Raw genomic sequence first — 22,382 nt, forward strand, 5'->3', positions numbered from 1 at the left:
TTATGATATGTAATTGTAAAACTCGAAATCCACCTAGTCATTCGTGTATTTGTATTCAAATGTTAGATAAACATAATGCTTTGGATGCAAATGCAAACATACATATAATATTATGTATAGTAATTATTATTTGAACTTTTGCCTCCGCATGGGAAATTTTTGTGAATATGTATCGAAGAAGCTGCGTGCAATTTATATTTATGTGCATTGAAGATTTTTGATATTATTTATATGTATAGACTGGATATTATTTATATGTATAGACTATAATGGATAGACTTATGTGTAAACTCGCTTTCTTTAATACTTTTTTTTTAGACTTTATTGTGCTAAAATTTATTCAACACAGATAGATGTAATGTGTTCAATGTGATATAATATGGAAAGTAAAATACAGTTTGTAAATAATTTATATTATATATATATATGTATATCATTTAATTTTTTTTTTGGTTAATGAAAACAAACCAAATATTATTATTGTACTTTTTTTGTGTGAAAATAGAGTCAAATTGTATTTCACCCAAATTAAATTTCCTTTATAGATGTAATTATACTTTATATTAAACATTTCTGATGATTGTATATACAAATACTTCATTAAGAATTTTGGTTTTGTAGTTTTATATATTTTATTGTATATAATCAGATCTAATATTCTCAGTTCTCGCACTGTGTATATATTTTAATTTTTTCCTAATATAAATTGACGAAACTTTCTATGTATGTATTTGATTATTGAAAATCAATGCTCAACGGACAATTAGTGTTTTTTGAGTTCAAAAATGTACAACCTGAAAGATATCTGGAATTTTTATGAAATAATAAAAACAATTTGTGGTTTGCTAAGTCTGTGGTGCACACATTTTATATATACATTTTTTCATTTATGTATTCCTTAAATCCATACACAAATACAATATTCAAATAATTAATGTAAGATTGGGTAAGTAATAAAAATATTACAAACATTTGCACGCCAAATCAGTATCAAACAGTATATATACAGGCTTTTTCTTGATTCATTATTATATTCGTACATTTTGTTGACAGTGTTTTAACTGTGATGTATATAAGTCGAATCAAAATGACAAAATGATATTATTACACTACGGCGAGCGTTATCGCAGACACACACAGAATGGCGCTATTATATATATATATATATATATATATATATATATATATATATATATATATATATATATATATATATATATATGATGATGGCCACTATTATTTTTTCTTTTTATATGGTTACCTATTATATTTTCCTCCAAATTTAAAAGTAATTGGTGAGCTTTTTGTTCAATAATCATTTTCGGTAAACGAGTTACATCCCAAATTCGTAGCACAGGAAAATTGCCATGCAGAAAACTGCCTAAATATTGCTCAGCAAATACTTTTTTATTCATGACTGGCAATTTTGGGCAGTTTTATGTACGGCAATTTTCCTGTGCGACAAGATATCCGCGCGAATGAATTTCGTAACAGCGGTTATCCTGGTGGTAATTGGATTATTAGTCACATTGCGGTGGTCACAAGACAATTTTTGCCATGAAAATCGCAAATGCGGAATATTTGGCACTGGAGTTTTCGTTATTATTATAGTTATTGTTAGTATCATGGACTTTTCGGCTGCCAGGTGTTCCGTTATAAAGATCTTAGTGACTTTTGGGGCAGCGCTTTGTCACCAATAATCACCGAATCTATCCTGGTAGCGATACACATTTGGCATGTAATCACCGAACCATCATATTTATATCATACGGAGCTGCTTTTATATTGATCAAAAATTAGTTAAAACATGCAAATAAACTTCATGATTAAGTCCATTTAACACGTTCAACCCGGCGTGTACCACCGGTGGCCACGCGGATAGTGCTATAGCAGACTATAATTTTACGGTTCCACTTCATTGAACACCCCAACACTAAAATTCCTATAAATTCTAAAGATTTAGGGACAACCCGTATTAACATTAAGGACAACAGCACGATCCGTATCCTGCAGGTGTCCTGCAAGTGCGGATAGTATTCTTTGGTACATTATATGGACGAATTCATACTACATTCGCGCATGCGCATTTACGTATTCATGCGCGTCCATATAGAATGTACTAAAGAATACTGTCCGTACTTGCAGGATTCGGGTCGTGCTGGATAGGTATGAATAGACCTTAATTGGGCGCCGATACGCGTGACTAGTCACCGGACCCAGAAGGTGCCGCGTATTGTTGTAAATGCATTGTTAAAGGTTTGCCGAACCTTTTATACAAAGGATTTACAACAATGGAATTGTGGCGGCTCGCTTATACGACATGGTCGAGTTTGGTTGCCTTCCTGCGAGTGGGGACCAACTCGGCTGGGTTCGGAGAGCCACTACTCACTCTGCCTTTAGCTGTCATATAATAAACACGTGCATTAACATGCCAGTCGTCTCATTCGTTCATCCCCCATAGAACAATGGATAGCACTGTAACTATCCTACCTCTACGCGTGACAGCGCCGCCACATGGGCATATGTATGAAATCATGCGCCGGGCTGAATGTGTTAATACATTTTTGAATTGAGTTGAATCAAACGCAATTATTTAAGATATATTTTGATTGTTTATGAAAAAAAAAATTACAATCACATATTACATAAAGTGACACTGAAAATGTAAACCCAATATATAATCGTAATTTAACCCTAGATAAACCGACTTAAAATAGCCAGATTTGAACGAATGTTATGAATTGTGCAAGCGTGGCAGATGGTCGCGAAACGCGCGGCTTACAACCACCAGTCGGATCAAAACATTGCGGCAGCGGGGGCGTTGACGTCGCAGAGCGAAGAGTGGAGACCAGACGTGTGACGTGTGACGTGAGGATGCGACCTCGCCACGACGACAACCATGAGCCCGAACAACACCTCATCTGTGGTCAGCACATTCACGCTATTCATCTTCCATCACCCATTCACCATTCATAGTAAATGTATCACTCAACTCGGCTTCCGACACACATAACCTCTAATGCCAACTTCTAAGGAGACTACGTCGTCACGAAGGGAACTGATGGATATTCCATCATTAAGCTTATCCCTGGTTTGTAATATCAATGTGACCGGCACGTCATCACAATGCACATTTGCCGGATATTGTTCGCTTCATGAGACAAAACTCTGTTGGCCTACGAATTGGGCGAGTGTAAGTGAGAGGAGAATATAAATAGACCCGAAGTGTGAAAGAGATGGATACACATGTGCAAGCTAGTGATGACTTTTATTGCTTTGTTTATGTATCATTCGTGACACGTTCTAATGATATACATATTTGCGTTTCAGCTTTGTGTGAATTTTAATGTATGGTTAGGCGTATGCTATAGTCTTTAGAATGAAATAAATTTTCAGTATTAAAGCTTTTTATTTAGCGGATTACCTTGAAAAAAAAAAATAATACATATTATCTTCGAAATGTGGTGATGAAGACGGATGTTGCACAAATATATCCATCCTCATATAGCTGGTAATTTCAGAATGCCGGTAATTACAGAAATTCTAAAGAAGCTGGTAATCACTGTAACACTAGATGGAGATTCTTCTGATGTTTAAATCATAAATTAATCAATGGTCATTTTGTACAAATTGTTTCAAGAGTAATATACACTACCGTCCATATGTTTAAGACCAAACCTATAACTCGATTTCTAATGTCCATTAAAATAATTTAGCGTAAAATAGTTCAAAGAAATGGGTATCATTTTTTTCCCTACACCCTTGGATTTAATTTGAGCAAAAAAAGCAGGGATTATCCCATTGGTTTTTTGTTTTTTTTTATATATAAGGGTTCAAAATGGGCTCGAAGACACCGCGTGACGAATCGACACATGTTGCAATTCGACAACTCTACTATACGCAGTTTATGTTACGAACTTTTTTTGTTATTTTATCCTGCTGATATGACATCGAAACAGTTCAAAATAATAAACCCTAAATGAATTTGGTTCAGTTTAATCTGATCAGTCAGACTTTGAAGTCGTATTAGCGAAAAATTTATAATACATAAAGAGGACAAAAATTTTTGAAGTATGGGAAAAAATAAAAATCTCACCATGGAAACTCGAGGAGCCATTATTGCTCTTTACAAACAGCAAAAAACCCAACGAAATCGCCGAAAATCTGAATATTTCGAAGACTGCAGTACAACAGACGATAAAAAAATTCCAAAATTCTAACAACATTATGGATTTATCAAAATCAGGACGTCCCAGAATCACAACACAAGCATTGGATCAACAAATTATATTATTGAGCAAGCGAAATAGAAGGATAACGGCACCAGAAATCGCCTCTGAGATAGAAAAGACAGCCTTCAAAAAAGTATCGGTCACCACGGTTAAACGTCGGCTGATGGAAGCGAAGCTTGGAGGGCGCATAGCAGTAAGAAAACCATTATTAAGAAGAAATAATAAAGCGAAAAGACTAGCTTGGGCTCTTCAGCATCGTAATTGGTCAATTGAAGATTGGTCAAAAGTGATTTGGTCCGATGAATCGAAGTTTGAATTGTTCGGTTCGAAAAGACGAGTTTACGTCCGGCGCACTCCCCAAGAAAAAATTATGCCAGACTGTGTGCTGCCAACAATCAAGCATGACGGTGGATCCATAATGATATGGGGATGTTTCTCAAGAGCTGGAGTTGGGAATTTAATCAAAATTGATGGAATTTAAAAAAAAGAAGGGTATTTGAAAATTTTAAAAGAACAAGTTTTGCCGTGCGGCCGGAACTTATGTGGGCATGATTTTATATTCCAACAAGATAATGACCCAAAACATAAATCAAAGCTATGCATGGACTTCTTACGACAAGAAGAAAAAAATAATTTAAAAATCATGAACTGGCCTCCTCAATCCCCCGATTTAAACCCAATAGAACTTTTGTGGGACGAATTGGACAAAGTTTGCCTCTTATCCGATCGTTTTCATACTTTGCCATATTGCTCATTTTGGTCATCAATATAAGTAAATGGATCCTCCGCCATTACGATGGTGCAAAAATATCGTGTAAGACGCGTTTCAAATCTGCCCGGCGAGATAGTCGTTGACGTTTATCCACCGTTTGTTTATTAGTTTTAAACATAGATGGTGGTAGTAAAATAAAATTATTGATATTTTTATTCAAAATAATAATGTTTGGTTATGCACTATTCTATTTAGTCGTGTTTTAGTTTTTATTCTTTTCATTTTCATTTGTCTGCCTCTATCTACCACTTTATGTAAGTTGTAAAAATCTATAATTGAGCTCAGATATTATTTTGTTACATTTATTCTTTAATTTTATGCATTTCTACATGTGTTGTCTTGCGATTCTTTTTTCAATAAATAAATAAATGTACATATTAATAACTGAACATTCAATATCCATATCCTCTACTAAAGCTCACAATATCAGTATTATTTCTCTTATATATGTAGTTTTATTCTTTAGTCTGATAACGATTTGTATTCTGTTTTCAGATGGAACGGACGATCTGTTGGCGTGCCTCTCCCAAGATTTCAGTTTTCCTTCGGTACTGGAAGAAGACGCGTCTGCTAGTGAGATACTAGCTCAAGCCACTCTAAAACCTCTCTCGGATTATTCCAATCAAAACAGCGATGACGACTCTAAAAGGTTCGCTGATGAACTAGTCAACCATTAACGATGTATCAAATTGCAATTAAAATCAAATATTTTCTTCCAGCTATCATTATGGAAATCAAGTTGTGCTGTCGAGCTCTCCGAGTAGCAGTTCTAGCGAAGCGGCATCGGACTGCGGAAACTTTAATTTTGACGATATTAAATTCACCGGAAACAATGAATGGGGTAAATTAATAAACACGTCAAAACGATGGTTGTATGCTGAACGAAATTTAGTTCAATGTTGATGTTTTGTTTGTACATAGATCTCTATTCCAACTATGGATTGACAAGTTTGGACGCTGATTACCCATTGGATAATAATTCGGCAGCTTTATCGTTATTTAATGGATCTAAAAATGATATTAAAATTGAGGTAAAATTATATTAGATTTTGATATGTAATTGTTTTGAATTTTTAATTATGATAAATGTTTTCAGGATACGAGACTTTCTATCAAACAGGAAGAAATGATTATAGAACCTTTAATAGCTGGACGAAATACTCCATCACCACAATTGACACTGATTCGTAATGGTAAATGTTTAATTTATGAAAGAGAATGGGTATTGCTCATATCTCTACCCCATTCCTTTCCTTTTGGGCATGCTTGGGTATAATTCCTTTGAACTTTGTAGAAACTTCACATTAATTCGTTTTCATTCTCCAACTTCTACGTGGTAATACATCATGCCCGTTGTTTGATGGTTATATCTCCTGCTCGCACAGTTCTTTATCAGATGGCTTTTATTCCAAGAGGTATCCGACTTCTTAATGAAATCATTGCTGCCGTGCCTGAATATGATATTTTCCACTTCGGTGAGCGTAGATTATCAAATTATTTTAACCTATTTGTCTAGTAGTCTCATCACTGTTTTCATAATTGGATGTGATGTATAAGTAAATTTTGATCTTCTCTCCCATTCTGCGGGGATCTTTTGTATTCACAGCCGGTTTTTGTATATATTTTATTTATACCAGGAACTCCAATACACCTTTCTGGCCTGAAACATTGTACATTGATACAAGTATTATACAAAGTAAATACATAACAATTAACATCCACAGAGACATCTATGGTCAAATTTGTAAATTTCCAGCATTTTATACAATTCAGCGAAATTCGAGATTGCTGAAACTCGAGATTTTTCGAGAAAATGGGGCAAGGTTTCCAATTTGTTGGAACCGTTTCAATGAAAATCAGAAATTGGCAAATTCTGATAGGAAACGATCGACCTGAAGTCACAAATTTAAGGTGGCCAGCAGAAACCAGTTGGATTTGAACCCGTGACCTCGTTGTTCAAAGCATTATATGTTAACCACTAGTCTATTCTTCAGCACTAATATATGTAAATTACTTTAGCAAATTACTCTCTTATTGTCGAAAAAGTGCAAAAAGCATTTCTTCGTTTTCTATATAAGAAAGAGTTTGGGTATTACCCATATCTCTATCCTACTCCTTTCCTTTTGGGCATGCTTGGGTATAATTCCCTTGAACTTCGGAGAAACTTCTCGTTAATTCGTTTCGTTCTCCAGCTACTGCGTGGTAATACGTCATGCCCATTGTTGCTGGAACAATTGGGACTTTATGTACCTAATAATTATGTGCGTGGTAGATATCATAATTTAATGGTTGTACCTTCTGCTCGCACAGTTCTTTTTCGAATGGCTCCTATACCTAGAGCTATTTGACTTATCAATGAAATCGTTGCTGCCGTCCCTGAATGTGATATTTTCCACCTTGGGGAGCGTAGATTATCGGATGTTATTTTAACATATTTATCTGGTAACATGCGCTCATCATTACTTTCTTTATTTGAATGTGATGTATGAATCTTAATCTACTCTCTTCCATTTGGGCCTCGCTGTGATTTTATTTTTTATTCATATTTTGTTTGATTTATTTTACTTTTTCTTTCTCCTTTGTACATTTTTATGTACTATTTTAATTGTATTATTATTTTCCTTTTGTTATTTTTTTATTATTATTTTATTTTACCATGTTTTCTGCTTTCTAATTTTTTCTGTTTTTTACTTGTATTTATATCTTTGTTAAATGTAGGCCATTGTGGCGCATTAGGTTCTTCCTGTAATGCCACAATGGTCCAAAACTATTAATAAATAAATAAATGTAAATGTGTATTGGTGCCGACTGTTGTTGCAAGACAATCCCAAATTTTCTCCTTATTTTTAACCATTATTATATGATTTGTTACTAATTCTATTTTTGCTTTTATTTTTATATAATATGTATTTTTTCTCTGTAATATTATCGACCATTGTGGCGCATTTAGATTTCTTGTAATGCCACAATGGTCCAAACTTGAATAAATAAATTTGGTTTTATATACGTACATGTTTATTTATAAACTTTTAATATTATTTTAGGTGTTGGCAACATAAATCTTCCTAAATTTAAGTTCGAAAAGGAAAATAACTTACGAGGACAGCAAGAACCGTTGAAGTTGGTGAATTTCACCGTTCAGCCCGATGTAATATGCAAAAACAATTCGTTGAATCAAAACGAATTTCAAAACACGAGAGTGATGCCCGAATCGCCTCCCGTATCTCCACTCGAAACTTGGAGTCCACCTGCATCGCCGTTGTCGAACAACGCTGTATTAAATTCAAACAACAACACAACCTTTCAAATTCCACTCAGTCGGCTTGGAAGCTCGATCACCGTAGTACCGAAAATGCCGCTGCAAAACTGCAGCAACGTAGGCATCGTGCGAAAAGTCAAAATACAACCAAAGCCGTATTCTAAACCTATCGCCAACACTCCCGGACAAAATAGAGAGATTATGAAGAACACTGTGATTATCAGTGCAAACGAATTTGCAGCCTTAACTAAAAAGGTATTTTTCTTTTGAATAATTTACATATAGGATTGTTTTATTTGTTTTTTTTTATTGTATTGTATTGAATTGTAGATTTCACCAACGAAAGTCAATGCAAATGGCTTGGTTGGATCTCAAGATGGAGCCAAATTTGTTCAAACGAAGCCTTGCGCTATTTTGCCCGCTAATGATAAAAAGGTTCATAAAATTAGTAGTGTATCGACTGTTAACGGTTGCGATAAGAAAGTCAACGATCAACCCATTTTGATCGTCAATGGTAGTTCCGGACAGTCGATTGTTCAGGTATTGTAAGCTATTCAGTTTATGATTATAAATTTGTATGAAATTGTTTTGTAAAGTGTTTTAAATTTGTATTCATAGTCACCTATAAAGTCTTCAAATATGTCGAATAAAAAAGAAGTGTCAATATCAGTATTAGATAAAGTCGATCTTGAAAATTCTAATAACGTATCGTCTAATATGGATATGAAAGCTTTGAAAAGACAACAAAGGATGATCAAAAACAGGTATGGTTTCATTCGTTTTTTGTAAGGAATTAGCAACGATATTGTATTTTTGATTTTTAAATGCTTTTTATTATTACTAAATTATGTTCACAATACATCTTATATCTATTTTAATAGCTACTGATCTACTGATCATTTTCTATTTTACAATTTTAATTTAATTTTGTTAGTAATCATAGTATTATACTATTCTAATGTTAATGTACAGCATAATAGGAAAAAGAGCTCAAAAACCTATTTACAATTTTTATAAATGCTCATAATACATTTAATACATAATATTAATTAAAGACTCTCGAATGTCGATGACCTAAAGCAGATTGTGTTTATAGCTGAAGGGTATAGACATTTTATTACAACGATATTGTATAGTATGAATCGATTATATGAAAATTTAATTTATTTTCTAGAGAGTCTGCTTGTTTATCTCGCAAAAAGAAAAAAGACTATGTTACATCTTTGGAACAAAGGTTGGCAATTACCGAAGCTGAGCTGTGTGAGCTTCGCATCGAAAATGCTTCGTTGAAAGCTCGTCTTTCCACGCTGGAATCAAACGACTCCACCTGCTTCAACGGAGTATCACTCACATCAAACGGCGACACTTCCATCAGACTTCAAAACAACAGCGCACTGCAGTGGCCATCGTTGAAATCGGCCACCGGATTCTTATCTACCTCGTTGAACGCCAAAAAGAATGTTGCACTGCTATTTGCAATGATGTTTATGGTCTCGCTGAACATCGGTGGAATAGGGTAAGTACATATATTCATACTTTAATTGAATCGAATCAAATATATCATGAGGAAAATTTAAAGTCAAACATATAAGGTTACTGACCGCTAAACGTGATACTGATACTAACTATACTGAGTACTAACTTGATTTGTATTGTATTTTTTCTTTTCTTTGTATAAAATAGTATTTTTTTTTGACCGTATAAATAAATAAATAACGACGGAGCACTATAATTTTCTTTTATCATTTCATAATACAAATGAAATATTGCTCAATGTAACATTTTTTATTTAGCAGAAATATATTTATTTAATTCGCAATTTATTTTATTCTAATGCGCAAATGATTCGTTCTAAGGAGCAGAGCTATTTTTCTTAGTGCACCATTTAATCGTACCCACAATGTATTTAATTTTAATATTACAGTACGTATTGGTTGAAAGGAGAATCACCGGCGCTACACGCTAGGCTCAGTTCTGCCCCTCGGCACACAAGAAGTTTGCTCTGGATTCCCGAATCAAAGCTGAATCTCAATGATAATAATAGTACGTTGCGTTTAATTTAAAATTTTACATTGAACTTTACTTTCGTTAATGGTGTTTTTTATATATTTTAGCTAAACCTCGAGCTATGAACGCTTCGGCCGCGCCAGCTTGTTCTCCGACTCCTCACGTGAATAGTTCTGAGAGCGCTCGTTTGGCTGACGAGTTGCATCGGTGGATCAACGGCGCCGACTATGCGAACTTGTCTCTCGATATGACACACAATTCTTTGGATCATCTGGTCATCGACGAGAACTCTATAAATATAGGTCGGTGTCCAATATGCCAATGGATGTCTTTGTTTTCGATTTGCGTGTTTGTTTATTTGTTTATTTTTTGTTTCAGGCAATCATGTTAAATTCAACAAAGACTACATTGAAGATGTGCCCGATTCCGGCGAGTTTAAAAAATATAATAACAATAGGAAACCACGGCAACGTTTGCGCAACAGTAAGTGGATTATTGAAGGTTGAATTGGGGGGTGGGTTTGTTTTGTTTTTAATTGATTTTTGTATTGCAGATCGTGCGAAATTGAATGAAAACTATGCCGAGTTGGAGTCAGAGGTGCGTAGTGGTGATTCGATTTTATCCGACGAGGAAAAGTGGGAGGGTATGGTGGGGTTGGCTTTGCATCGTCGTCCTGATACGTTTTATTTGGTGGCTTTGGGCAAGGAGCGGTTGCTTCTGCCGCCTAAAATTCACAATTATACTCTGCCGCCAAAGATGGCTCTGGTTCTGCCTCCTCCCTACAACGGTTGGTAGTTTTATTCCAATTCATATTTTTGAATGTGCTTTATATTGTATTTAAAATTATTATTTTTTTTAGAATCAATGTCCGAAGAATTCGTTACACTATTGCAAGTAGATTGTGCTGTGTTGGATACGTCTTTGCTTCGATTGAAAGCCGACTCCATACCGCATAGGCTGATGGTATGATATTATATAATTTACAAAGGCTATTGAATCGACAATTAACCGTTTGCCCGCGGCCGTCTTCTATGGAAGCTTTGCGCGACAAGTCTGTAGCGCGGTTGTCTTCCATAGAATTTCTGAACTTTGCACGGGATTTTGAGCCTTGTATGCGCCTATTTCAACTGTTTTAAGGTTCAAAATTGGTTGAATATATTATTGAGGGTTGAATGCCATCTATTCAATTTGCTTAAAATGAATATATACCAGTCAAAATTAGTTTTTTGTGGAACCATACTGAAACCTCGTTTATGTGACGTCACGTCTGTTGAACAATGGCGACGATACGTCTCAATTGTATGAAGAATGATTATTTGACAATTAAGCCAAAACTACGAGATATATTATGTATTTTATTTTTTAAAATAATACTTTATGTGTTAATTAACATATCTGGTTACTTGAGTAAATATTAAAATCTGTATTTAAGGTCGAAAACTCGATTGCCAAATTCGCGAAAACGGTGCCGCGTACAGGGCTTCTTCGCTAGATTTATTGCGGCGGGCAAAGGGTTAAACCATTATAATATAATAGAATGACATTGACAACTAAAACAGGCCTGTTCTTAGAGCCAGGGCCGTATATTTTTGGTTTTTGGAAAGTTTCTTAACTAAAAAATTGTATTGGAAAACCTAAAAGTGAGTATTGGAATCAATAGTCAATTTTTTTTCTATTGATTGTGATCTATATTCCATTAAAATACTTATAATTATATAGCGAATTTTATAAGTCAAAAATGTCTTTTATTTTTACAATTTTTTTTCCGCAATAATGAGAGTTTATTTCGCTAACTTTTTACTTTGCCACGTTTATAATGATTGATTTTTTAGCTTAAATTTTTTTATTTAAAAGTATTAATTCGAGCGATAAACGGTTTTAAATGCTGTTGTTGATAACCGTGTTAAAAAATTATATTTTTGACTTAAAATTGCTAGATAATAGAATACGTATTTTAAGACAAAAAATCACAATCAATAGAAAAAACACCCGACTATTGATTCTGACACTCAAAGATTAGGCCTGGTAGATGTGAAGTTATTACAATGTCTTCTAGTTCACTCCTTAATATCATACATATTAATATTGCTACCGTTTCAATTTAGGGTGAAGATTATGCCTTCAACAGCGGGGAAGATTCGAAGATAGACAAAGTGGTGCCAAATGCGAAAAGAATGCTCAAGAGGCGTGCAAATCATAATGCTAAGAATTTGTATGCGGAAGAGATTGCAAACGAGGATTGGTCCAAGGTGGACAAAGCGACCGACGCTCCATTGAACGTCGGACGTAATCCGTCTATGCTCAACGGAACCAGGCGGTTCACAGCCGAAGCTCACCGGAAACGATTCTTCAACCGCACCATCGAGAAGAAGGCTAATAAAAATCAACAGAAGCTAAAAGCGGCAAACGAGCCGACCGTCTTACACAACTTCGCCAAGCCGAAGAAATTGGACGACAATACGTCAGTCACCGATTGGGATATACAATCTGATCCGACGATAACATTTTAAAAAATAAGACATGAATGATGATGGATTCTATTTTTAATTTATTGTAATGGAGATTTTTTATATTAGACGTAATGCCTTATACTGATCGTCAGAGTTTAAATTTACAAGTCAACGAAATCAGTGAACGCATGCGTGCTTTAATGTATGAGATGAATTTATCTATTTATAATATAATGAATTTTGTCATCGACCTCAACACTTTTTTACCAATTGAGATGTGACTCAATCTTCGGTAAAGAGAGAGCCTTTGTATGCTTAAACTCGATCGTGAATTATATTCCAACATTGACGAGCGATAAACGTTGAATTCCTACTTGCGTAAGACTGGAATGATAAAGAAAATCTTAATTTATTTTTAATAACATTAACAAAGCATTTATTCAAAATGTTTATTATATGTAGAAGTAGTTTCTTCGTGTGTTTTATGTATTTTTTTTATCTTTTCGCTTAGGCTGTGATTTTGATGCATAATATTTGCATTTTGCAATGTCGACCTTTCAGTTATAATCTTTGTTTATAATATACTATTCAAATAGTTATTTATTATGTATTGATGTGTAATCCGTGTATGTATAAAAGGAATCTATTACATATACTTATTTTATTTTATATCGTGCATATGTACTTTTTGCACTTACATATATATATCGCATACTGTTTTGTGTTTTGATTTTGTTATACAATTTGGGAAGTTCATTCCATGCATTCAGATACAATGAGATTGAACCAGGCCCGTTGAGTTGGATTTAAAATAACAGCTGTTTCTTGGTTTGTCAATCGTTTTTGTGCCGAGGCCTGCCTAATTATCCGAATATGAATTATTGCATTGCCGGAACTGAACGTTATTGACTGTTTTGTGCCAAATGGTTTCTAAAACAGATTTTAATAGATGGTGCATTTATGTGTCACGAATGATGTCAATTTTAATGTATAAAATAAGTTTTAGTATGTCGTTCGGACGAACGTTGACACAATGGCATTACTGTTTTTTTTTTTTTTTATGTATAATGAAAGTATTATAATGTAATATATAATATTTTGTTAATCGTAGGCACTGTAATAATTATCTATTCGTAATTCTTTACATTTCGAATTTATAAATGCCTAAAATATATATATAAAGTTTATTTCTGTTAATTTTTCAAATGATTAGTTCTATAGTTAGGGGTCCGGATGTAAATTTTTTATTCAAATATTTAGCGTTTGCTCTTCCGGCTCTTATTCTACATAGTTTACTTTTTTTAAACAAAATTTTAAATGTTTATTTAAACACTATATAGTATTCATATATCATTCCGTGTGCAATCATTTAATTGTAGTCAAAATAGATAGTAGACATTAAAGTCAGCGTTACGCATGATGAGTTTGTGTACTTTAATAGTTTTGATATACTGATACAGGTTTTTTACATTTCCATTAACTGTCTTAACAATTTGTGTGTAATTATATATATTGTATAAAATTTACAACAATAGACGTACTGCATTTGTCGTAACATTTATTATTTATGTATACTTTGTGTTGTGCTTAATTTTAATACTATTTATAGAGTTTTTATAATGAAAAAACAACAATACGACAGTCATGTGACGGTTCGGAGAAGCTATTTTTTGCTGCTTATGTATAATATAATATATATAATAATAAAGATCTCACTTTCCGCACAGTAATGAAATTAAAGCAGACGTTCGATGCCAATGAAACATTATCAAAAGAGTACAAATGTAGACAAAATTAAGTCGACTTTCTATAAGTGGGAAGATTGTTTATTGATTAATATTTACATTATTTTATATTACATTGATGTAAATCTACAGATACGATCAGCTATAGATGTAACAGTTTGTTTTATTATATTAGTGTTTTGTTGATTCTTCGACGTGTATGTGGAACATCTTTGGAGAGTTTTTAGGGTTCACAAATCTAGCACTAATGTTTGCGTTAAAACTTTGTATATTATTTTATAGATTCTATATATATATATATATATATATATATATATATATATATATATATATATAAATATATTTACTTATGTGTACAATTAAGCATACGTTCCAAATAGTTTCAAAATAAAATTTAATACTAATGATTTGTTTTCAATATTTCCTTATCCTCGTATTCATGAATCTATAGGACGAGTTAAAGGTTTCGACCGTTTCCCGGCCTATGGAAACTCAGTTGAGTTTGAAAGAGGATCGTTTATTTTTGTTCAATTGTTACAATGGTTATTGTATGTACGAAGAGGTTGAGCTTTGGAGAAGTGATCTGGTTGAACTCCAGAGGTTCACTCTAGCGTTGCGTGCTGGTGCGTCGCTTTATATACGTTCTGGCTTGAAGCGTGCCGCGTGTAAATGCTTTGTCTATTTTCGAGGCGCGTGCTCGGTACACATTTGGTTTATAGCTATGGGGTCAGCGTCAGGGCGTCGTTCGTTTGAGAATGCGGGCATATGCCACGCGTAAACGACTACCACGTGTTTACGACTTTTCAGGACATGTGTTGTGGCTGCCAATGTTGGGTTTCGTTCGTTTTACGATCGAGCGATGAACTTTTTATTCTGGAATGGTCGAAGGGGTCGTTGCCCTTGAGTTATGCATGTGTGTACAGGATCGATGATGCGATCACTGGTTTTGTTTCGTAATAGCACAAGTTGTGCTAGATTCCTACAAATCATATAATTAAATTAAAAGAGACGAGTAAAAGCAATGGCTTCAAACAAACTAAAGCATCATATTTATTAGATATGAAAATACATAGCATTTTAACACGTTATTTATGAGAGAAATAATATGATACAAGTCAATGTTCTTAAACACAAAAAAAACTACGGTTAGAATTCAACGTCTCCACAATTCCTCAATAAATGCAACAGAAGTATGTACATATAGTTGAATCTCAGATACAAATTAAAAATCTCTCAGCCTTAAATGGTAGTGCTAAATTACATAGTTTTCAACGTCGTTTTCTATTCTGTATGCTCTTCATGAAATCTTCTTCTTCTAACATTTTAGGATCCTCGTTCAACATTTTCCGAAGTTCTAGTGGCGTTCTGAAGTGGTCTAACAACAAAAGGCAATTTTGTTTACCAATTCGATAGTTGGCTTCCTCCCATGGAATCATCTGGTGCCTATTAGATAGCTCTATCTCGCCCGCTTCAAAAGCTAGTTTTCTTTTTAGTCCGGGTAAAATGCCTTGATATACGACTATGTATTGTTTCTCGTATCTGTACATTCGAAGTGCGACATACCTCGTCAGGTATTTCAAACCGATCATTAAAGCGATGGAACCGAAAGCGGCGAAATAAATTTCATAGACGCTCTCCGCGATAACCATAGTTTTTTCTTCGGAAAATGGCTGGTAGAAACTTTCCTCATTGACTTGCCCTAATATGAGGCACAACGTACTGACCGCTGCAAAGGAAGTAGTGATTACCGAAGCTAAGCCGAAGTATAAGTTTAAGTCTGTTTTATATATCAACTCGTACCTCTGCGGAATCCCGTCTCTGTCTCGCCATTTATTTTGCATTTTCTTGAATTTGTCCGGGTTGTTTATAGACAAACTTAGGTTCTTCGTCGACATTGCACTGCTTTGGACGATTTCGTATTTGAATCGTGCGGTCGCATTTTGGAATATTAGTTTTGATTGTGTTTGGCGGTATGTTGTGAAGAAGGCACAATGCAGACGACGACTCAGCATCAGTGCCATTTTGTAACCAACAAATTTTGACAGCCGGCCTGATCACCTAGGTTATATCATATTTGGCCGTAAGTCCGCCTTTAACGGTCTGAATACAACAAAGTTAAACGGATTATTGCGTTCGCACGCATGCCACAAAAATCGCGAATACGAAATATCTGGCACTCGAGTTCTCGTTAGTACAATATTTCGCGTGGGTAGCGCTTTCGATTGATGGAGTTTTTGGGTGCCAGATGTTTCGTGATCGAGATTTTTTGTGACGTGCGCGAAATCGCTTTTTGCGGAATAATCACCGAAACTACAATAAAATTTCTATACCCTTCAGTGTCGGTCTCCGTGACGAGACAGAATGTTAAACGACAGAAAACGCAAATATCGACAGAAAACGCAATTAAGGCAATGATCGAAAATCGAAAGATCAAAAAAAAATGGTGCATGGTAAACGGTACATACTAATCTAAGGTGGCCAGCAGAAACCAGTTGGATTTGAACCCATGACCACGTTCTTCAAAGCATTATATGCTAACCACTAGTCTATTCTTCAGCACTAATATATGTAAATATGTATATTGGTGCCGACTGTTGTTGCGAAACAATCCCAAATTTTCTCCTTATTTTTAACCATTATTATATGATTTGTGATTGATTTTATTTTTGCTTTTATTTTTATATAATTGCAGGATACAACAGGAACAAGAGAAACATGCTTTTCCTCCCGTATTAATGTGCGTGCGCAGAATACGGGAGGAAAAGCATGCTCCTCTTGTTCCTGTTGTATCCTGCTCGCGCAAATTATGTGAGTATGTACCGTTTACCATGCACCATTTTTTTTTTGATTTTTCGACTTAAGATCTTTCGATTTTCGATCTTTGCCTTCCGATATTTGCGTTTTCTGTCGTTTAACATTCTGTCTCGTCACGCAGACCCCTTCAGTGTATACCCTTCGATGTCTACTCTTCGCACGCATGTCGCGAGCTCAAATCGGTTATGTATCTCTTCTACTATTCTGCGATCCGGATACATTGACAACGAATTTCGAATGTTGAAATTCAATACTACCCATAGTTTAAATACTACACATAGTATTTTTCTCGTTATCGTATCCATCTCTTTCCTTTACGTGTACTTCTAGGAGAATGGAAAATATTTTTGAATTAATTAATTAATTTTCGAACTGAGGGGGTATGAGGGGGGATTCGTTGACACCACCCATGATAACGTCCCTGGCCACGTCTTTTTTGGGCATTTAACATTCGGTAAGAACTAATTCGGGCTCGCTACGGCAACCCCTTCAACTTATGTATTAAATGTATTATGATAAGAATTCTAAATAGATTTTGAGCCCTTTTTGTTCCTATTATGCTGTACATTAACATTAAAATAATATATTAAAAACAAAAAAAAAATCTTTTGTAAAATAGAAAATGATTAGTAGATCAATAGATGTTAAAATGTTAGGGTGATTATTCCGCGAGAAGCGATCTCGCGCACGTGACTAAAATCTCGATCACGGAACATCTGGCACCCAAAAACTCCATCAATCGAAAGTAATCCACGCTAAACACTACTAACGAGAACCCGCGATTTTTGTGGCAACGATTGTCGTGCGCGCGATCGCAATTTGCGCAATAATCCGAATACGGAATATCTGGCACTCAAGTTCTCGTTGGTGAAATTTTGAATGCATTTGCCTTATACGTACTTGCAAAACAGCAAACCACGAAAACAAAATATAAGGAACTATTGGATTCAAGAGAAGCAATAATACGAAGGTTTTCAAAGATATTTTTGTTGTTAATCTAAAATATTTTTTATCATCCAAATTATGTTTTATTTTACTTTTTCTTTCTCCTTTGTACATTTTTATGTACTATTTTAATTTTGTTCAATGTAAACAAAGAATGGGATTTATTGATTTTATTTTTGATTTTTACACTTTTGTTCATTTTTTTTTCTGATGTATTATTTTCCTTTTGTTACTTTTTTTACTATTTTATTTTACCATGTTTTCTGCTTTTTTCCTTTATTTTATATTATACTTGTTTTTATATCTTTATCAAATGTAGGCCATTGTGGCGCATTAGGTTCTTCCTGTAATGACACAATGGTCCAAAACTATTAATAAATAATAAAATAAAAACCTCGAATAAGTTATATGTACATTTATTGTTGAACTTCAATTGCTTAGTAAAATAATTATAAAAAAAATGGTAAAACAATATTATAATTTACATATTGACTATTTAACCTAAAACATAACATATTAGTGCCAACATTTCAGGTATACATAAATAACATTATATTCACCCATAGATAAACGAAAGTTTTCAATGAGCCACAATAGATTATGATTTTGCATTTTTTAATATAATTTAAGTTGAATATTGCGTTCTTTATACATGCATACTAAATATGTATGCAAATAAGAGTTGTCGTTTCTTATATTGCGTTAGAACAGGAATGTCATAAGAAATTTGTCACTCTGTATACTTTTAAAGGAAAATTGTTGAATATAATACTAATTTATTATGAGTATTATACTCATTTATGCATGCTTAGATGCTTAATAAATTGTTGAATATAATACTCATTTATGCATGCTTAGATAACTTGATATTTTGCCGCGTCAAAATACGGTTATCGATCCTTAAAAAATCATCGTTTTTGAACTAAAATTTGTATCACAAAACGTATAGGTACATATTAACAATAATTAATTTCACATAACAAAATTTGGATGATCAAAAGCAATAAACTTAATCATTATTCATACATAAATACAAAGCTTATATATCAATAATACCTATGGTTTTCATGTGTAACATACATACATATATACAAACATTCACTATGGTAATACAAAAATAAATTATTCCAAAGAATATTCGACAGTTTTACAACAAAAACGTTATATTTATATTATGTATATCGTAAGTGATACACTCACGTTTTTCATTCTACATTTATTATCACTAATTACAATCATTTCAAGAGTTCAAACAATTAAATAAATGGCACAGTCAAGTTTTTGGCGAACCTGACGCAAAAACAAAATCTCAGTGCGTTGAGCAAAGTCATGCTGATTATATTGTGAATATAACCGAGCCTCTCTCAAACTACCAAATGGTATACTAAACTAATACAAATTTGTTTCATCTACATTGACAAAGTTCCTCGTTGATAATTCTAATATATTCCTTTAATGAAATAATACATACATACATATACAAATAATGAGTAAATACAAAATATCACTTTTTTGGTTCAAAGTTGTCGTCCAAACCAAAAGACTAATTATAGTAAGGCTTGCCGTTTTGCGGCCTATCGGGCATTCTCGGAGGTACATTCGGCACGGGACGGCTGAAACACAATAAACAGCACATTAAAATTCAAATTTTTAACGGCGTACGTTCGACTACAGCTATGCTACATATTAAGACCAGCTAAATATATGAGTAATATAAAAAAATATATATAAATGCACGAATCAGGTGAGGAACATAGTGTAGCGGAGAATAGATGCAAATAAAGCGAAACAAGCAGTAAGTGAGATTAAACATAGATTTGTGTACATACATGCATTCTCTCGGAGCTGTCAACCATCACCGACAAGCAGATATTGACGAAAGAATATATATATATAATAACGACGCTTCCGAGTGTCTTTCAAAACGGTGTTACATACTTACCCAAGAGGCTAAATATTATAATAATGCATAAGTCTTTCTACATCAACAACAATACATAGCATAACAAGAGTAATATCTTCAACCAGTAAATTAATAGAAAATTCAAAACTCACTATTAGTACAAATCAATTTTGTTAAAATATTAATCTGCTATGTTAAAGTGAAATCCTCTCTCTAAGATGTGTTCAACGTTGTTGTTGTTGATAACAAATGATGGATCGTCTTCAGGAGGTCTAAGGACCGGCTATATTGTATTCCAGCTCGCTTTGTTAGTGTGTGTGTGGCAATAGAAACATTCCCACATAGCGGCATGGGTGGTCATATGGCCTCCCAAATATATGTTGTATGAATATTTGTACTGTTTAAATTCGTAACTGTAGATTAGGATTGTAAAGGGACCACATATATCGATTAGTAGTGAGGCAAAGCACCATTGTGGTCACCAGTCTTTATAATATGTACACACTCAGATCTCTTTTTATGCGATAGATGCGTTCCATGGGATAACGCATAGAAAAACTTGGTTTACGTAGTCATTCAAGTTTGGAAAGGAGTCAATCTTGCCTGGTTTGGGCCGCATTATACTGGTCGTGGCTTAAATTTGCACAAAACAAGGCCGGTTGGGCTTACCTTTCACCTTTCTTAACACTGACACAGATACATGGCAACGTTGCTTTGCAAAAAAACGCGGGAAACATCGGATTTCGCACGTAGCGTATGTAAACAACTAAAACAATGGTGCAACGTTATGGTAATAACCAGAGATGGGAGTTAGGTGGATGCTCATCAAATAAAAATTGACCTCTTCATTACCGTACAAAGCAAGAGAGCAAAAAAATTGTAATAACTAAAGACAGGCGCTCGGGTTCTATTTCCCAGGAAATAGGGGTTGCCTATTGTCAATTTATATTGTCTTATAAAGCTATAAAAGGTTGAGAATAGAAATTGACAATAGGCAACCCTTCTTTCTTGGGAAATAGAACCCGAGCGCCTATCCTTAGTAATAACTAAAGGGCGGCCTTCCGACGATACTTTATGCACAAAAAATGGTTCAATATTGTCTACAATTTATTTGCTCTCTTGCTTTGTACGGTCTATTGTTATTTGACGAGCATCTGTCAAACACTTATCTCTGGTTATTACTAGACTGCGGATAGAGACGGTGCTTTTTCCAGGAATCGGAGCGGTTTGGCTCTATTTACAAAGCTAGAGTACAGAAAAAAGATTGGGCGAACCTTTTACAACAATTGAACAATAAAAGGCGCGCTGTGGATCCGGCCTTTAGTTATTACGCGTAATTGGGTGCCGATACGCGTGACAGTGCCGCCACATGGGCAAATGTATGAAATCATGCGCCAGGCTGAATGTGTTAATAGCGTTCGAAATTATATGTATGTATTTTATTTAGAAAATGCATTCAATTTAACCGCATAAAAAGAGACACGAGTGTACCTGGGTATAAAGAATAATTGATAAAATATAAACAAAAAAGAGAAAATTAAAAAGGATTAATATTCAATAAAAGAGAATTTCACTTGGTTCAACATGTATTTTTTAATTTGTATAATTCATAATTGTGTATTTTTTCTTTTTAATAATGTTTTGCATTACAGTCTCTACATGCTAGAACATGTTAGTGTTAATAATGGATAATGCTTACAATAAATAGTTAATATCATGTAATAACTATTATATAAATATATATATATATATATATATATATATATATATATATATATATATATATATATATATATATATATATATATATTTGCAAATTGGAATGTTAACAGAGATAGCATGTTCGATAATACTTCATATTAAAATTGATTTTACTTTTTAGATCTGTAATCTCAATTTGTAACTATTCGTAATGATGGTCACACACATATGCAATATAGAAAGCATCAAATGATTAATCAAACATTACATATATTATATATGTATATACATATATTACATGCGCTCAACGTCATTACATGTATTGTACATATATCTATGTATATATCAAAGACGACAAGTTTTCTTTTTACTTTAATTAATTAGACATTTATGATAATATCAAACGGAAATCCCTAGATTTTTATTTTGTGAAATACAATGTGTTAATTTTCACAAGCGAAAAACATGTTTTAAACACGTACAACAATCAATCGTCTGCGTCATCGTCGTCGTTAAAATTACAATTCATTTTAAACACTAATCAAAGGCATAAA

The 22,382-nt window shown here is 33.8% G+C and overlaps 4 protein-coding genes across 12 annotated transcripts in view; 2 read left to right on the plus strand and 2 right to left on the minus strand.

The window, feature by feature from the left end:
• LOC143909790 (uncharacterized) overlaps positions 1-22,382 on the plus strand; it is a 743,449-nt gene that overhangs the window by 428,024 nt on the left and 293,043 nt on the right. The window lies entirely within an intron of this gene.
• On the plus strand, positions 2,388-13,431 carry Atf6 (bZIP_ATF6 domain-containing protein ATf6). The gene is made up of 15 exons (XM_077428361.1): positions 2,388-2,926; positions 5,500-5,653; positions 5,724-5,845; positions 5,926-6,035; positions 6,101-6,197; positions 8,049-8,518; positions 8,594-8,803; positions 8,882-9,027; positions 9,438-9,779; positions 10,188-10,306; positions 10,378-10,572; positions 10,649-10,753; positions 10,824-11,057; positions 11,130-11,233; positions 12,376-13,431. Exons 1-15 carry the CDS (start codon positions 2,737-2,739, stop codon positions 12,778-12,780), a joined length of 3,003 nt encoding a protein of 1,000 aa, XP_077284487.1. The 5' UTR covers positions 2,388-2,736; the 3' UTR covers positions 12,781-13,431.
• Positions 14,970-16,576, minus strand: LOC143909387 (uncharacterized). Its single transcript, XM_077427343.1, has one exon. It carries the CDS (start codon positions 16,484-16,486, stop codon positions 15,734-15,736), a length of 753 nt encoding a protein of 250 aa, XP_077283469.1. The 5' UTR covers positions 16,487-16,576; the 3' UTR covers positions 14,970-15,733.
• shi (dynamin-1 shibire) overlaps positions 18,625-22,382 on the minus strand; it is a 38,123-nt gene continuing 34,365 nt past the window's right edge. For 6 of the 8 annotated variants that reach the window (XM_077427985.1, XM_077427986.1, XM_077427988.1 and 3 more), the window contains one exon: positions 18,626-19,837. In XM_077427985.1, the coding sequence (XP_077284111.1) occupies positions 19,768-19,837 (70 nt within the window). In that variant the 3' untranslated portion in view covers positions 18,626-19,767. Of the gene's footprint in view, positions 19,838-22,382 lie in introns of all 8 variants that reach the window. The other 2 variants (XM_077427980.1, XM_077427981.1) reach the window with 1 other exon arrangement.

Source organism: Arctopsyche grandis, chromosome 3 (genome assembly GCF_051622035.1).
Source record: "Arctopsyche grandis isolate Sample6627 chromosome 3, ASM5162203v2, whole genome shotgun sequence".
NCBI classification, from domain to species: Eukaryota; Metazoa; Arthropoda; class Insecta; order Trichoptera; family Hydropsychidae; genus Arctopsyche; species Arctopsyche grandis.

Coding starts and splice junctions, on each gene's coding strand:
- Atf6 (XM_077428361.1), top strand. CDS start 2,737: ATGAATTGTGCAAGCGTGGCAGATGGTCGCGAAACGCGCGGCTTACAA. Junction 10,573..10,648: donor CGAGAACTCTATAAATATAG/GTCGGTGTCCAA, acceptor TTTTTGTTTCAG/GCAATCATGTTAAATTCAAC. Junction 11,058..11,129: donor TCTGCCTCCTCCCTACAACG/GTTGGTAGTTTT, acceptor TATTTTTTTTAG/AATCAATGTCCGAAGAATTC.
- LOC143909387 (XM_077427343.1), bottom strand. CDS start 16,486: ATGGCACTGATGCTGAGTCGTCGTCTGCATTGTGCCTTCTTCACAACA.